The sequence below is a fragment of the Lynx rufus genome, unplaced genomic scaffold (genome assembly GCF_022079265.1).
Source record: "Lynx rufus isolate CCGP_SWC_20201006 ecotype Redwood Valley unplaced genomic scaffold, mLynRuf1.p SCAF_17, whole genome shotgun sequence".
Taxonomy (NCBI): domain Eukaryota; kingdom Metazoa; phylum Chordata; class Mammalia; order Carnivora; family Felidae; genus Lynx; species Lynx rufus.
The window spans coordinates 33,422,740-33,440,691 of record NW_025814831.1 but is presented as its reverse complement, the minus strand read 5'-3'; the positions used below and the strand labels follow the sequence as shown (position 1 = coordinate 33,440,691).

Sequence of the window (17,952 nt, the reverse complement as noted above, 5' to 3'; positions counted from 1 at the left end):
AGACAGGAAAGAAACATGAAGATTCATTATACTATTCGATTTACTGTCGTATAGTGTGAAATGTCTCATAATAAAAGGTTGTTGAGAAGTACATGGTACATCTTGAATTAGAATCCTAAAAATTGTCTGCATCTTTGTGATTGAGTTGGGAATTGCTTTCTTTGCTTTGCCTTCCAGATTCCACTGATCTCTGACTTTTCTCTTCAGGTAATTTATGCTGCCAGGGATGCCCAGATTTCAGTGGCTCTCTTTCTCCATCTTCTTGGATACCGTTTCTCTAGGAATTCAACTCTAGATGAGAACGATGACCACATGAGCTGGAGGGAAGTCTTGGAGAAATGCCGGGATGTGGTAGACATCCCGTTCCGAAGCAAAGGAGTTAGCCGATTGGGGGAAGAAGTTAATGGGGAAGCAGCAGAAGCCCAGCAGAAGCCCAAAAATAAGAAGTCTAAGATGGATGGAGTGATGCCAGGCAACCACCAGGGGAGAGACCCCAGGAAGCACAAAAGAAAGCCCCTGGGGGTGGGCTACTCGGCCAGGTAACTGAGCTGTACCCTGTCTGCTGAGACTCAGAGGCCCAGCCTACAGCAAAAGGCACGATGCCTCATCTTGGGTCTGGGGACAAGGTTCTATGCTAGGATAGCAGAGGTGCTGTAGGGGTTAATTTTATTTTTCTTTTCCTTCAAGGACATTTGGAGCTGTTTTTTGATCTATTTGTGTATTTTCCTCCTTTCCCCCTTCTTTTGCTTTTTAATTTTTAGACAGTTGGAGTAGAAAGAGGGAGAACTTAACCGAGCTTTGTCACTGATCCTCATATGACCTTAGACTTGTAACTTCTCCAGTTATAAATGAGGGTATAATTATTACTCCTTCCTTGCTCGGGATAGCTGCGAAAATGAATAACATGAATTGCCTCCTACATTTCAGAAGAAATGCATCATCTGATTTCCTGTTCATTTGGTATTTGATTATTTAGAATGGCATCCAGCTCTAAGCCAATATTATTCTCTAACCAGTGAGAGTTTCTCTGTACGACTTATGCCTCTATTGCAGAAAGATGACTAATAAGTACTTTGGAGTGGAAGCTTGGTCCCTGTAGCAGAGTGCCTTTAGGAACTGGATGATTAAATTGAAGCAAGTATTGCGTTTGAGCCAGAAATAAACTCCTGTGGCCCTCATTACTTCAGCCTGAAATTCTTTAATTTTAATTTACTTTGTTTAACCCAGTGATTACTCTGTAGAGCAGTTTCTTGGTGCTTGCTCCTGTTCACTTTCACAACAGAGCTGTGTAAATACCACCCAACTTACTTCCTGTCCATAAATATAAAGACTAGCTAAATGAACTCATTTTTAGTTCCTAGCCCCATGCAGATGGAGGAACAAACATGATTTTTTGCCCTACTTGTTTTTTCCCATAAACGTAATGTTTGACCCTAGTATCGAGAGTAGCTGGGGTCACTCAGAAGACAGCATGGGAAGGCAACTGATACCTTGACCCATGGTTAGCTTTCAGTCTTAGATTAATCTCTGCCTTCCCTGCAGAAAATCACCCCTCTATGATAACTGCTTCCTGCATGCTCCTGATGGACAACCCCTCTGCACTTGTGACCGAAGGAAAGCTCAGTGGTACCTGGACAAAGGCATTGGAGGTTTGAGACTCACCTGTCCTATTTCATCTACATTTAGGTGCATGTGTGGTCCAGCAGGAGTGGGGAAGAGGGACACGGGGCAGGGAGGGATAGAAGAAGGCAGAAAGAACTTGAAACAAGTGAGACGTGGCTGTTCAGTTGTGATTTCTGTCTGCTTAGAGACTCAGGCCCAGCCTCCAGCAAAAGGCATGAGGTCTCATCTTGGGTCTGGAGAGAAGGTTGTATGGTAGGAAAGTAGAGGTGCTCCAGGGGTATTTTATTTTTCCTTTCCTTCAAGGACGTTCGAGGCTATCTTTTTATCTATTTGTGTGTCTTTTTCTCCTGTCTCCCTTCTTTCACTTTATAATTTTTAGACAGTTGAAGAACTAACATAAGGAGAAGTTAATCTAGCTTTGTCACTGATCCTAATATGACCTTAGACCTATACGTCTTCAGTTATAATCGTGATCTCTGGTGGATACAACAGAGAACAGTTCAGGTGGGGCTTCCTTCCTGAGGGAGAGGTAGGCAAACACTCACCCTTTTTCTTTTTCTTAAGAGCTGGTGAGCGAAGAGCCTTTTGTGGTCAAGCTACAGTTTGAACCTGCGGGAAGACCCGAATCTCCAGGAGACTATTACTTGATGGTTAAAGAGAACCTGTGTGTAGTATGTGGCAAGAAGGACTCGTACATTCGGTGAGTGTGGGGTCTGGCCACCCAGATTCTCTGCCTCTGATGGAATTTGCCTTTGTAGCCACATATGGAACCCTCGGGGGCCTTGGTTGAATCTGTCCACTTTGGCTGAAAGACTTGTCCATGGCGGTCATCCCAGTTTTCCTGAGAGCTTCTGAACTCTGTGTGGCCTTGCTATAGTGTCCCCCACCTATCCTGAGACCAGTTCTTGGTTTCCGGAACGTAACACTCTTTCTCAGTGACAGTTTGCCATGAACAGAGTGATTCCCTTTTGCTTATAGAAAGATCAGAGACCATTTCCTTCTGAAGCTGCCTTTCTCTGTGTGTTCTTATAATCCTTCCTTGAGTGGCTCACAAGCTGCACCTTGGTACTATTCGTGGAATACAGGCATACCTCAGATATATTGCAACTCTGGCTCCAGACCATCATAATAAAGCGAACACCACAATAAAGTGAGGCAGGAGCGCCTGGCTGTCTCAGTCAGTGGAGTATGCCACTCTTGATCTCGGGGTTGTGAGCTCAAGCCCCACGCTGGGTGTACAGATTACTTTAAAATAAAATCTTAGGGGTGCCTGAGTGGCTCAGTCAGTTAAGTGTCTGACTAGCTCAGGTCATGATCTCGCGGTCCATGAGTTTGAGCCCCACATTGAGCCTCAGTGCTGACATGACAGCTCAGAGCCTGGAGCCTGCTTCGGATTCTATGTCTCCCTCTCTCTCTGCCTCTCCCCCACTCGTGCTCTGTCTCTCTGTCTCTCTCTAAAAAAATAAACATTAAAAAAATTAAAAAAAAATCTTAAAGTGAATGAGTCAAATGAATTTTTGATTTCCAGTGCATGTAAAAATTACATTTACACTGCACTATAGTGCAGTAACATTATGTCTAAAACAACAGTGTATATATTTTAATTTAAAAATACTTCACAGGCACTTGGGTGGCTCAGTCGGTTAAGTATCTGACTCTTGATTTCAGCTCAGGCCATAATCTCACGGTTTGTGAGTTTGAGCCCCACATTGGGCTCTGCACTGACAGTATGGAGCCTGCTTGGGATTCTCTCTCTCTCTCTCTCTCTCTCTCTCTCTGTCCCTCCTCCACTTGCATGCTTTCTCTCTCTGTCTCTGTCTCTCTCTCTCAAAATAAAGAAATAAACATTAAAAAATATATTAAAAAAATACTTTATTGCTGGGGTGCCTTACTGGCTCAGTAAGTAGAGCATGTGACTCTTGATCTTGGAGTCATGAGTTCGAGCCCCACATTGGGTATAGAGGTTATATACATACATACATAGAATACTTTATTGCTAAAAAATGCTAACCATCTTCTGAGCTCTCAGTGAGTTGTAATTCTTTGCTGGAGGAGGGTCTTGCCTTGATGTTGATGGCTGCTGACTAATCAGGGTGGTGGCTGCTGAAGGTTAGGGTGGCTGTGGCAATTTCTTTTTTTTTTGTTAAATTTAAAAATTTTTTAATGTTTATTATTTTGAGAGAGAGAGAGAGAGAGAGAGAGAGAGAGACGGAGCTTGAGTGGTGGGGGGAGGGGGCAGAGAGAGAGAGGGAGACACAGAATCCGAAGTAGGCTCCAGGCTCTGAGCAGTTAGCAAGAGCCCGACACGGGGCTCAAACCCATGGACCACAAGATCATGACCTGAGCTGAAGTTGGTTGCTTAACTGACTGAGCCACCCAGGCGCCCTGACAGTTTCTTAAAATAAAATGACAAGGAAGTTTGCTGCACTGATGGGTTGTTCTTTCACAAACATTTTCTCTGTAGCATGTGATGGTGTTTGATAGCATTTTACTCACAGTAGAACTTCTTTCCAAATTGGAGTCAGTCCTTTCAAATCCTGCACTGTTTCATCAACTAAGTTGACATAATATTCTAAATCCTTTGCTGTCATTTCAACAATCTTCACAGCATCCTCACCAGGAATAGATTCCATCTCAAGAAACCACTTTCCTTGCTCATCGATAAGAAGCAACTCATCAGTTAAAGTTTTATCCTGAGATCACAGCAATTCAGTCCCATCTTCAGGCTCCACTTCTGATTCTAGTTCTGTTGCTATTTCTACCACATCTGCAGTGACTTCTTTTGCCCAGGGGCTGCAGAATAGATGTGCTAGCAGACATGAAAACAATATTAATATTGTGTATCTCCATCAGAGTTCTTGGGTGGCCAGATATACTGTCAATGAACAGTAAAATGTTGAAAGGAAATTTTTTTTTCTGAGCAGTAGTCTCAACAGTGGGCTTAAAATAGTCAGTAAACCATGTTATAAACAGATAGGCTGTCATCCATACTTTGTTTTTCCATTTAGAGAGCACAGGCAGAGTAGATTTAGCATCATTCTGAAGGGCCCTAGGGTTTCTAGAATGGTCCATGAGCATTGGCTTCGACTGAAAGTCACCAGCTGCATTAGCCCTTAACAAGAGAGTCAGCCTGTCTTTTGAAGCTTTTAAAAAAAATTTTTTTTAACGTTTTTTATTTATTTTTGAGAGAGAGAGAAGAGAGAGAAAGCACGGGAGGGACAGAGAGAGAGAAGGACACAGAATCCAAAGACAGGCTCCAGGCTCTGATCTAGCTGTCAGCACAGAGCCCGACACGGGGCTCGAACCCACGAACCGTGAGATCATGACCCGATCCGAAGTTGGATGCTTGACCGACTGAGCCACGCAGGCACCCCTCTTTTGAGGCTTTGTAACCAGGCGCTGACTTCTCTCTAGCTATGAAAGCCCTGGATGGCATCTTCTTCCAATAAAAGGCTATTTCATCCACACTGAAAATCTGTTGGTTACTGGAGCCACCTTCATGAATTATCTTAGCTGGATCTTCTGGAGAACTTGCTGTAGCTTCTACATATGCACTTGCTGCCTCGCCTTGCACTTTCATGTTGTGGAGATGGCTTCTTTCCTTAAACTTCCTGAACCGACCTCTGCTGGCTTCAGACTTTTCTTCTGCAGCTTCCTCACCTCTTAGCCTTCACAGAATTGGAGAGGATTAGGACCTTGCTCTGAATTAGGCTTTGGCTTAAGATAACACTGAGGTTAGTTTGATCTTCTGTTCAGACCACTAACCTCTCTCTATGTCAGCAGTAAGGCTGTTTCATTTGCATCGCATTTATGTGTTCACTGGAGCAGCACTTTTAATTTCCTTCGAGAACTTTTCCTAGGCATTCACAAGTCGGTTAACTGGTTCCAGAGGCATAGCTTTTGGCCTGTGTCGGCTTTCCACATGCCTTCCTCACTCAATGTAATCACTTCTAGCTTTTGATTTAAAGTGGGAGACGTGCAACTCTTTCCTTCACTTGAACACTAATAGGCCATTGTAGGGTTATTAACTGGCCTGATATCAATATCATTGCATCCCAAGAAATAGGGAAGCCCCAGGAAAGGGAGAGAGAGACAGCGCAATGGCCAGCTGGTGGAGCAGTCAGAACACACATAACATTTATTTATTGTTTTCATGGTCTTATATGGGCATGGTTCATGGTGTCCCCAAAACAATTACTGTAGTGACACCTGTGCTCACTTATCACAGATTAGCATAACGAATATAATAATAATGAAACAGTTCGAAATGTTGCAAGAATTACCAAAATATGACACAGAGACAGGAAGTGAAAAAATGCTGTTGGAAAAATGGGGCCAGTAGACTTGCTTGATGCAGGGTTGCCACAAACTTCCAATGTGCAAAAAATGTAAAATCTGCAGGACACAATGATATGAGGTGTGCCTGTATTTGGATGACCTGAAGGCACACTTTGGGTTTTCTCCCTGGCTTCTGTGGAATAATTCACTTTCCTACGTTCTCTTCTTACAAAGTGAGACAAATAATTGTTGCTCTTAAGAGTTTTTCCTGAGAGCTTAGTTCTCCTTAGAAAACACTGCTGGGCCTTGATGAACCATGGAAATAGTCTGAGTGAGGGATTTCTCAGGTAGAGGAAATTGGTTTTTTTAGGTCACCAGGCTTCTAGAATTTCAGAAGTAGAGGTTGCCTGCTACATGCTTTGAGAGTTATTTTCTAGATATTAAAGGCCATTAGTATTTTTTTTTTCCATTTCTCTGATACTCTTCCTTCTGGGAATACAATCTTGGCAAAGGTGGTTGTTAGCCTCCCTCTGCCATTGACCCTCCGCTGGCTCTTGAGGGCAGGTGGTATGAACCTACTTCTAGGAGAGAGGAAACTAAGGCACAGGTAGCTAGGCAGGCCGAGAGTGGAATAGGTTGTACTGCCTGTATGTAATCTCTGTTGGATTGTGGTGCCCAAGGCTTCTCAGTCATGTTTAGGCCCAGATGAGACTCCAGTAGCCCGCCTGCTAGCTCCACATGTGTTCCGTGTCATCTGCTAATGAGCGCTGCCTTCTGGGTGGGCTTGGCAGGAAGAACGTGATTCCACACGAGTACCGGAAGCACTTCCCCATTGAGATGAAAGACCACAACTCCCACGATGTGCTGCTGCTCTGTACCTCCTGCCATGCCGTCTCTAACTACTACGACAACCACCTGAAGCAGCAGCTGGCCAGGGAGTTCCAGGCCCCCATTGGCTCTGAGGAGGGTCTGCGGCTGCTAGAAGACCCTGAGCGCCGGCAGGTACGTTCTGGGGCCAGGGCCCTGCTCAACGCGGAGAGCCTGCCTGCTCGTCGGAAGGAGGAGCTGCTGCGAGCCCTCAGAGAGTTTTACGACACAGACACAATCACGGATGAGATGCTTCAAGAGGCTGCCAGCCTGGAGACCAGGTACACAAAGGGTGGAGGAGTGACCCAGAGCACTGACCCTGACCACTCGGTGAGGTTGCTTGCCAGGTGGGGGGCGTGCATAGCCTGTGCCATCCCGTTACGTGTGTAATGGCTTAAAATACCACGGGACTGGGATAGTACAATCTGAGAATTTCCTTTCCATAGGAGACTTGCCTTCTGTCATTAACCCTTTTAAGGTCATATATGTCCGGTCATTTTCATGATTAGCAGGTGAGTTCAAGTGTGGTGGAGTTGTGCCTTAGAGATTCTATGCAGAAGTAAATCCTAAAGTCAGCACAGAAGATGAAAATCATACTCAAAAAATATCCTCAAGTCTCTGAAGTTGCCCATGAGTATGGTGTATGTGGGTTTTTTTTTTGTCTCTCACCGTATCCAGATCGGTGGGAACTGAGACCAGGGGATTCATGTTTGCTATCTCACCTGGACTCAGGGTACTGGCCCATTGAATGGAATATTGGCTCTAACCATTTAAGTTACTTTTCTTCTTTTCCCTTCCTTCTTTGCTCCCTCCTTCCCCACGAATACATGGTTGAACTTACAGGACTTAACTCGGTGTTCCCAAATGAGGAGCTTATGGTCCTAAGAAATGAATGGGTGCATGGCTGAGGTGAAAAAAATTCTGCATCACCTGCTGTAGTTTTGCTTACCAACTGTCTCTTTTCCAGTTGTACTAGGGATTGAAATAATCGAGCTGATAAGTTCACCAAACAGAATGCGATGCTGTTTGCCTATAGAGTTTTGTTACCAAAAAATCTTAAATATAGCAGCAATTATCAAACAAGTATTTCTAGATATCTTCATCTATTTAACCCAGCTAATAAACTTTCTATAAATTGCCTTAATTAGTTCTTATAACAAACCTATGAAATAGGATTTAGATTTCTTACTGGTAACTGCTCACATTGTATCTTGCATTTTTTTAAATCTTTCAAAGTTAATAAAACATTACTGAGTTTTATTCTTATAGCTATCTTGTGAGTCTGTAAAGTAGATGTTATTTTCCAAGCTTTATGTTAGCTACCCTGAGGTAAAGTCAAATAACTTGCCAGGGTCCTATGAGAAATTAAGGGGACAGGTTCCTTTAACCGGTTCCCAGATGTATTTGCTAAAACAGGCAAACTTCCCCTTTCACCACAGACCTTTCTAACAAATCACCTGCTGACTTGGATAGAAGCATGCTGGACTTGGATGTCTGGGACTGGGAAGAAGAGCTGTTTGGGAAAAGATAGGCTAGTTAGTGGCACTCTGGTGAGCTAAGCAATAGTGTCTGCAGACCCCCGGAGGGCACCAGCACTGCTAGGATGGGGAGGGGGTCTTGAGAGTGGGGCGTGGATGCGTGGAGGGGAACTGAGTCCATGGGGTACCAGCTTCCTTGAGAAATTAGCCTTTCCTCACAGGAGGTGAACACACTGTTTGCATGGCAACAGAACAGTTTTTAAGGCCTCCGTGCTTAGGAAGGAGGCAGGGATTCATTTTCCCATTAAATAGCACCAGCTGCACAACTGAATATTTCATGGGACTGAAACAGGTCTCTCATGGATGTGGTTTGGCGTTCTTTTTTTTTTTTTTTTTAAGATTCTATTTTATTTTTTTAAAATTTGTTTATTCTGAGAGAGAAAACAGCATGAGCCAGGGAGAGGGAGAAGGAATCCCAGGCAGGCTCGCTCCATGCTATTCGCACACAGAGCCCGGCGTGGGGCTCAGTCCCATAAACTGTGAGATCATGATTTGAGCTGAAATGTTTTTGAGTAAACATTTGAGTAAAATGTTTTGTTTTGTTTTGTTTTTTTAATATATGAAATTTATTGTCAAATTGGTTTCCATACAACACCCAGTGCTCATCCCAAAAGGTGCCCTCCTCAATACCCATCACCCACCCTCCCCTCCCTCCCACCCCCCATCAACCCTCAGTTTGTTCTCAGTTTTTAACAGTCTCTTATGTTTTGGCTCTCTCCCACTCTAACCTCTTTTTTTTTTTTTTCCTTCCCTAAGAGTAAAATGTTTAACCAACTGAGCCACCCAGATGCCCCTAAGATTTTATTTATTTATTTATTTATTTATTTATTTATTTATCTATTTATGCATGAATGCATGCTTATTTATTTTTGAGAGAGAGCGTGAGTGGGGAGGTGCGGAGAGAGGGGGACAAAGGATCCGAATCAGGCCCTGCACTGAAACCAAAAAGCCTGACACAGGGCTCAAACTCACAAACCGTGAGATCACGACCTGAGCCGAAGTTGGATACTCAACCGACTAAGCCAGCCAGGTGCCCCGGGATTTGATTTTGAAGTAATCTGTACACCCAACGTGGGGCTCAAACTTATAACTCCAAGATGAAGGGCTGCATGTTCCACCCACTCAGCCAGCCAAACACCTCCATCTTTTTTTTTTTTTTTTTTTAATTGAAGTGTAGTTGACACAGGGCCACACAACATTACATTCGTTTCAGGTATACGACAGTGATTCAACAAGTTTATATGTTATGCTGTTCTCATCACAAGGGTAGCTACCATCTGTGACCATAGAACGCTATCACAACACCAGTGACTGTATTGCCTATGCCGTATGGTTTGGCATTCTTTCCGTGAGAAAGAAGACACTAGAGAAATGTACCACCTTGCATTTTACATTCAGGTATTACAGTGTTATGAACAATTGGAACATGTGGGGTGATGTATGGTTCAGAATGAATAATTAAGATTTTTTTTTTTTTGATGTTTATTTTTTGAGAGAGAGAAAGAGACAGAGCACGAGCAGGGGAAGGGCAGAGAGAGAGGGAGACACAGAATGTGAAGCAGGCTCCAGGCTCTGAGCTGTCAGCACAGGGCCTGACGCGGGGCTCCAACTCACCAAGAGTTCGTGACCTGAGCTGAAGTCGGGCGCTTAACCGACTGAGCCACCCAGGCGCCCCCAGAATGAATCATTTAAAAGAAAGGCGAGTAACCGTGGAGTCAATAAAAGACCAACATTCTTTACTCGTCAGTCAGACACTAGGGCCCTGTAGTGGGGGCTGAGCCTCGTGCAGGGAGGGGCCTCCCCACAAATGTAGCTCAGCATCCCAAATACCTTGTGTTGGATTGTGTGCAATATGTCCAAACCACTTCTTTAAAAAGGCAGGTATAGGGAAGATGTTTTTAAAAACATTAAAGTAACCAACCCTTTAGAAGTCCAGCAACCTCCTCACATGCCCTTGCTGAAGCCCCTTGGCCCGCAGCATTTGGAGCCGTCTGTGAGACCATCCTGTGCTTGTTTTCCTCAGACCCTTGTACTTTGTGTCTTGCCAGGATTTCCAATGAAAACTACATTCCTCACGGGCTGAAGGTGGTGCAGTGCCACAGCCAGGGCGGGCTGCGCTCCCTCATGCAGCTGGAGAGCCGCTGGCGTCAGCATTTCCTGGACTCCATGCAGCCCAAGCACCTGCCCCAGCAGTGGTCAGTGGACCATAACCATCAGAAGCTGCTCCGGAAATATGGGGAAGACCTTCCCATCAAGCTGTCGTGATAGCCGCTTTCCTCCCAGGTTAGGACAGCTGGGAAGCTGAGCCAAGGTGGGAAAGTCACCTCTTCCCATGTCATTCATTGTCAGAGCCTAGTGTCGCAAGTCGGAATGCTAACCCACACTGATCCCAGGATGCTTCTGGTGGAGCAAGGCTGTTGCTTCCAGGGGAGCTTACGGGTTTGAATTTTAGTCGGGCAGGGTGAGAATTCTTTTTCCCTCCCTCTTATTTTATTTTTGTGGACCAAAGGGCCTTGGCCTTTATTTTACTTTCTTTCTTTTGCTTTCCTTGTACGGACAGCAAATGAAGGATTCTTCCCTGAAGTGACTTGTCAAGTTGCTCAGGTTTTTAATACATCTCTTCCCTGTGCAGTATGTTGGTTTTTCTGAAACAGGGGCAGTCAAGGATTTTAATCTCATCGGGTTAGGAGGGGAGAAAACGTTCTTCCAGAGGTTGGAGGGTCAGATTTGTTTTTCCCAGTTCAAGCACATCTTCGTGATAAATTCCTTGGCTTCATGCTCTCCCACGACTCACCTGGTTGAGATCCATCCCATCTAGGTCACTTTGGTTTATTTCCATACTTGAGAATGCTCCCGTTTCCACGTCCAGGACCACAGCAGCGACTTCCTGCCATATGCTTCCACCCGAACACTGGAGGAAATCCTTTTCTGGAAGTAGGCCTTGAAGCTGGCTGGGGCAGAGAGAAGCATAAGCAACCACCTCTCAAGAGAACTTTGATACCTGCTCAGCTTTCCCTTTCATGCTGTTTGTTGTCTGTTTGTTGTAGTCCTCTTGTCCAGAAGTGCAAGGTTTTTAGCTTAATCCCTTTCTGAGAGGAAGATTATCTTCTGTCAGAATCAATGTCAGGCCCCTTCCGTGTTCTGTGTTCCATCAGATTTGTAACACTGACCTCTTTTAAGCACTTAATTCTCTCCTGGAGTCCTTTGGTCAGGTTGCCTTGTGAGGATTTGTCCACCTCCCCTCATGCCTGGGACTCAGTTAATACGTTCAGATGTTCAAAACGGTGGCGTTTCATCTTTTTATGTGAGGCCACCACTTTGAGCATGAAATAAAGTTTTAGTAGTGATTAGTATTTTTTCTAAAGTTTTAGGAAAACTTTTTTACCTTACAAGATCTTAGAAATTTGAAAAAGAATTTTATGGCCAGAATCCAACAGGAGCTGTTTTGAAATCGTGCCCGAGTTGGTGATGGTTGTTCTAACACTGATAAATAAAACTTCTTCTAAGCACAAAGCTCACTCATGGTAAATGTAAACCTTTTTTCTTCACAGCTTTATAGAATTGGTAACTATTCTTGGGGGAGGGGATATTTGCCCTTCAGGTCCCTGCCGTGGGGGGGGGGGGGCAGGGTGTGCCCAGTGTGTGCCCAGACGCACCACATACAGTGCGGCCGCAGCCCATCCCCGAACGGTCTGCAAACGAGTGAGCACATCTTGCGTTTTGCTCCTCTGCCCCTGCATTCCCCTTGTCCTCAGACAGGCATTTCTGGGATCTCAACTGGAAATCCTTGAAAATGAACAGTACCTTGGGGACGGGATGTTCGGTGCGGTTTTGATGGGTTATTATGGGGCATGCGTGGCAGTGGCTGCACCCCATGCTCGGGAGTCCCAGGGGGTGGAGAACCACAGAGACTGAGGGGTGGTCAGCAGAGCAGGCAGTCTTGCCACAAGGTGGCACTCATAGATTTTGTTTTATATTCATTCTTGAGAAATAGGGCTTTTATACATAGTTCCTGAACATAACTGATGACTTAGGTTTCCAAATTTGTGGTAGCTGATTTGGGGTCATTTTGATAAGTTTACCAGAAAAACTTCTTCTTCTGAAACAGGGAGGAGGGCGCTTTCATTCTCTTCTCCTGGGATCCTCATGCCAAGAGGAGAGAAACACATACGAGGTCATTTAGGTGCAGCGGTTGCTGTGGGAAGAAGGAATCGATCCTGCCAGCAGACCTTCCTGCGTGGGCAGCCAGCCTAGAGGGAGCAGCTAGCCCGGCACACGGCATTTCTGCTCCTTCTCACAGGTTACAGTGTAGATCTGACTCTTTGTTCTCTGAGTCAGCCTTGGACTGCAGCAGACTGCCTAAGATGGTTGTGATCTCAAATGAGATATCTTATGGTAGACATATTATAGAACAAATATTTATTGGTTTTTGCTGATAGAAAAGTAGTGTATGTTCGTTAGAGCTGAGTCTAAAGAAGGAATAAAAATCACGCATCTTCCCTCCGTCTAGAATAGAGCTGACCTTTGCTGGTATGTCCGTGACTTTCCTTTCACTAGTTAAAAATGCAAACGATAAAAGCAAAATTCAGAGTTATACGTATATACAGCTTGGCATCGTGTTTTTTCCCTCCCACTTAACATGGCATCACAAGAAATTAATTTCCTGTGAAAGATTCCTGGTGGCTCTACCTTACTTTAGTTGTCCATTCCCTCACTGTTGAAAATTATGGTTGTTTGAGATCCTTTGTTAATGGCAGAGATACTGGGATGAGCTGTCTTTTGGATAAACCTTTGACCATACCTTTGATACTTTCCTTAGGATAGAATCCTAGAAATCGGATGGGGAGGCAAGGGCTCACATTGCTGGAGTGAGGATCAATCGATACCACCTTTGAGGAGTATATATCAAGGGACTGCTTCTCTCTGACCCTCTAGCTCGTGTCCCAGGGCACTTGCTGTGCTTCCATGAGAGCAGTAGTGAGAGGACAGGGTCATGGCAGGGGCCTCTGTGAGTGTGCCGTGATGGTTGTATTTCTAGGCTCAGAGTCTTTTCTCTGCTTCCCCTTTGTCTCCCGTCCTTTACTGACTCATTTCCCCTTACAGTCAATATTTTTTGGAAACGCTATTTATTTTAAAATAAAAAAGGTAAAATAAAAGTTACAGTTCTTTTTTTGTGTGTGTGAAACACAAGCAATCAGAGATTTGCTCTCCTGAAGTGAACAAGGTCCAATACTTAGGGATTTGTTGCTTTTTAAGCGTGCAGCCGTAAGTTACTTATTCTATCCACATCACGGATGGAGATCCGATGACAAAATGTGTTCTGTTGAAATAAAGCCGTTTTAATCCCTCATTTTAGACTCTTAGGAACCCAGCAGGCAGAAGGAGCTTTTGTTCAGCATCCTTTACTACCTGTTCGTTTGGAGCCCTAACATCTGACTGTAATTCAAGTTCTTGGTTTACTTTACCTCTCTGAGTTTTTCATTCATTCATTCATCCTTTCCTCTTTTTTTTTTCCTTCATTATGTCTCATCCTCATGAGAGGTATCACTTTTTACTTTTAAAGAAGATAGTTTCTCGGTATGCTAGTTTACTGATTATTACATATTTTATTATTTAAAAAAAATTTTTTTTTAACGTTTATTTATTTTTGAGACAGAGAGGCAGAGCATGAATAGGGGAGGGGCAGAGAGAGAGGGAGACACAGAATCGGAAACAGGCTCCAGGCTCCGAGCTGTCAGCACAGAGCCCGACGTGGGGCTTGAACTCACGGACCACGAGATCATGACCTGAGCCGAAGTCGGACGCTTAACCGACCGAGCCACCCAGGCGCCCCAAGATTATTACATATTTTAAAAGGATCCTTCTTTCTGATCTTTTGTCTTTTCTGTTGAGTAGTGGCCATTTTTAGAGTACCTAATCCTTTGGGAATACAGTGAGAATCAGTCTTTCTTGGATGAAATAAGCTGAAAGAGGATGTAAGAATGACCTTGTTATGATTGAACTCTTGGTCCAAATAACATACACATAATGCATAGTCCCCTGAATACTTTTGCTTTGGAATTCTGTGATACACTGTATGTATTCACCAAGTTGTCTCCTCGTGCTGGAGCCTCATACCTTCTGCTTGTCCCCAGTCTTGCAGCGGTTTCACGTCAGGTGATGGAGCAGGGCTTATATACAGCCAGATAGCTTACTTGTTCAAATTACCTATCCTGCCAGCCTCCTAGGAGATGTGTTAGTCACCCCCTTTGCTTGAGGCACTAAGGCCCTTGCTTTAATGCCAGGATGTTATTTGGGAGGGTGAGAAGCACATTAGACTGTTATTTCCATCTAACTGGCTCTGTCTGTGCCCCACTGTTGTTGGAGGACCCTGGATACGGTGGGTTACTGGACCAAGTGGGTAATCATTTGGGGGATAGTCAAGAACTGACTTCCTTTGCATCGGAATAGGGAATGTCAGAGGACCTAGTTCACCTATCCTAGGTTGAATCCTCTTCTAATGTAGTGCACGCTGCCTTAAAAGGTCATTCTCTGCTCTGAATGGAAGTAGTTAATCTCCTACCCTCCAGACTGAACTCAGAGCATTTGCTTTCCTTCTGACTTCCTTATTCATTACCCGTTCTTCCATTTTCCTCTTGCGAAATGGGTAGTCTGTTGCCTTTCTGCCTGCATAAGCTCCAAAAGTTGCTGAGTTTGAAGTCAGCATTATTATAAGCATGATGTGTGGTCCAGAATATTCCTGAGTTAGAGAGGCTAGTTATATTCTATTCTAGCTTCCCAAAGATCTTCCTTTTCAGGCTTCAACATGCTGGGGCAGAGTTGTGATTCTGACTATTCAGGCCACCAGAGTATCCATTAAGTCCTGGATAAGAACCAGACATTTGAGCTTAGTAAGCTAACAGCTGAAAAGAAATGGGAGATTAAGACATGGCCAGATTTAAAAGAAGTATGTTTATTTGGTTAGTGGGTTGATGGGGGTGTATCCCATGGACTTAACTTTCTCTTTTGCTTTTCCCTGTACTCAGTTCTGTCGTGCGTTGGCAGGATCAGAAGAGTGGGCTGGTGACCTGGGGTTGGGTTCTGGCCATTAGCCATGTATCTTTGGACTAATCGCTGAACTTTTCTGGACTCCTTTCTTTGCCAATAAAGTTAGGAATTGAAATTATATGTGCTGTAAGGACCCTCCTCACTGTAGCATCCTGTAACACATCCCCCGTTTCTTATGTGGTACTTTCCCTTGGGAGCTGTGTACCTTCTCCTTCGTTGCACACCCTCATCTTGCCCCTAGCTCTGGAAATGGAGACTGTGCATGGAAGGGGGGGGGGGCGGGATGAGGAAAGCAGGATGCTACGCCGTGTCCTCCTGGCCTCACTGACTAGAGAGAAGCCCGCTTCCTCCATCTGGTGCTCCCCCCTGGAGCTGAAATACGTTTCTCACCAGAGATGTGCTGTGTGCAGCCTTAGGGAACTCACATTTCTACTTAGTTCACTATTTAACAATAAAGAAAGAAGAGAAAGCTTTATCTTCAGTCGCATTGCTAGTGCTGTAAAGTTTAATAAGAGATAAGCACAGAATGGAAACGAGGCAACTTCGTCAGGTATCGTAGATGGAAAGATAGTGAGAAAAAAGGAGTGAGTGCTTCTCATTTTAAGGATGGGAGAAATTAAGGCTATACTGTAGAGGATTGAATAGAATTAAGTACTTTAAAAGGCAAACATTAAACCAATAAGTTAAAAATATTCTCTCTTTTTTTATGTTGTCATGACTGCCTAAGAAAATTTGAGGGATCCAAAATGTTAACACATTGTTATCCTTCTGTACGTCCTAAGACATGATCAACTCACGGGGAGACTGCAGAGTTTCTGGGGCCTGAATCTTGTATAACCTGACTTGCCTTGGACTTTGTCCCTCTTACCTCTGCCTGGCCATCAGCAAGACAGACATCTGCAAAATGTGAAGTTTATATTTAATAAGCTTCTGGAAGACATTTCTCTATATATACGTTCCCTATGACCTGGCAGAAAATATATTTCCCAGTTCATCCTTAGTGCTTAGTTTCAGTCCCAAAGAGGGTGTTGATATATTGGCTTTTCTTTGTGTAGCACAGATTTGGACCAAATATGTTAGACTTGCTCTTTTTACAATAATCACCCAGATATAGACATGAACCCCCATGTTTCTACCAAATTAGGGTTATTTTGCTGTTGTGGTTCTGGAAAAAGCAACCAGATGGGAGGCAAAAGTATATTTCTCTGCCCTGATGAGCCCTAACTTTATCTAAAATTCTGACATCTTTTGTTATATCCCACAGAGCCAACTAGAGTCCCAGTCTGCCAGCTTCATTTGTTTGCTTTTATTTTATTTTATTTTATTTTATTTTATTTTATTTTATTTTATTTCTTTCAATATTTTATTTACTTATTTTTTAAATTTACATCCAAGTTAGTTAGCATATAGTGCAATAATGATTTCGGGAGTAGAATCCAGTGTCTCATCACCTACATATAACACCCAGTGCTCATCCCAACAAGTGCCCTCCTCAATGCCCCTTGCCCAGCCCACCCCCACCCAACACCCCTCCAGCAACCCTCGGTTTGTTCTCTGTATTTAAGAGTTCTTAGTCTTTTTTTTAACCAAAGTATGTATTTCTGGCCCTAGGGTTCGGTTGGCCTGAGCTGTAGCCACATACGGCTTCCTCTGAGTGCTTGGATACAATGAGCAGGACTAATGTTGGCTTGGAAAAGGAGCAGGAGATGGCTTGGGGTTCGTTTTTCTTTTTTAAATGTTATACAAGTGCAGAGCAGTTGGCTGCCGTCCCCCTCTCAAACCATCAGCAGAGCTTGACCTTGGCCAAGATTGTGCCTCATCCTCTCGGCATTTTAGCATAGAGTTGCGTTTCAGCCCTGGAATGCTTAACCAAAAGCACATGCTGTAGTGATGGTTTCCAAAGAACGAGTTTTTACAAAAGGTCTACATCATGTTGTCTTCTCAAAACAACAGTTTTCTCTGAACCACCAACCCAATAAACCCCCAAATGGTGATTCTTTGACTCATTTGTTCACAAGGGCTATGGGGTTTTGTTGTTGTTAATAATACTTTATTGAAGTGCAGCATGATGAACATACAATAAAATACAAATCTTAGGAGTAGAGCTCATGAATTACGACAAATTGTATGCACCCATGTAACCCTCCCCTCCCTTCCCTTCACCTCCCCTCTATTCCCTCCCCTCCCTGTCCTATCCCTTCCATTCCCTTCTTTCTCTTCCCCTCCCTTCCAACTTCCTTTCTTTCTCCTTTTCTTTTGTTGAGCAACAACTCATCACAGCCCTTTACTGGCTTGAATTAGCTAAGCAGGACCATCCTGCCCAGACTTGGGGCCATGTTGCTTGGGGACTCCCTGTTCCTGGCCAGGGACAGCCTGGCTCTTGTGGGCCCCTCAGCCTGCCCACAGAACATGATCTCCTCTAGGGCCCTTGGCCAGGCCTGAAGCTGGAGGGGCAGCTGGAAGCACCAGGGCAAGGGCCCTGCCCTCTCCCGCTGGCTGAGGCAAGTTTCAGAAAAGGCCGTTCACTGCTCAGTGATGCTGGGCTAAAGGAAAGTGATGAGTTGGGAAGAGAGGAGCCAGGCAACGAGTGAACGGGGGA

The 17,952-nt window shown here is 44.3% G+C and overlaps 1 protein-coding gene across 2 annotated transcripts in view; it reads left to right on the top strand.

Moving 5' to 3' along the window:
- Positions 1 to 11,878, top strand: part of EXD2 (exonuclease 3'-5' domain containing 2) — a 50,261-nt gene extending 38,383 nt beyond the window's left edge. The window contains exons 5-10 of one of the 2 annotated variants that reach the window (XM_047079442.1): positions 208 to 539; positions 1,543 to 1,649; positions 2,188 to 2,323; positions 6,693 to 7,049; positions 10,355 to 10,589; positions 11,176 to 11,878. In XM_047079442.1, the coding sequence (XP_046935398.1) occupies positions 208 to 539; positions 1,543 to 1,649; positions 2,188 to 2,323; positions 6,693 to 7,049; positions 10,355 to 10,571 (1,149 nt within the window). In that variant the 3' untranslated portion in view covers positions 10,572 to 10,589; positions 11,176 to 11,878. Of the gene's footprint in view, positions 1 to 207; positions 540 to 1,542; positions 1,650 to 2,187; positions 2,324 to 6,692; positions 7,050 to 10,354 lie in introns of both variants that reach the window. The other variant, XM_047079441.1, reaches the window with a different exon arrangement.
- Positions 11,879 to 17,952: the final 6,074 nt, after the last annotated feature.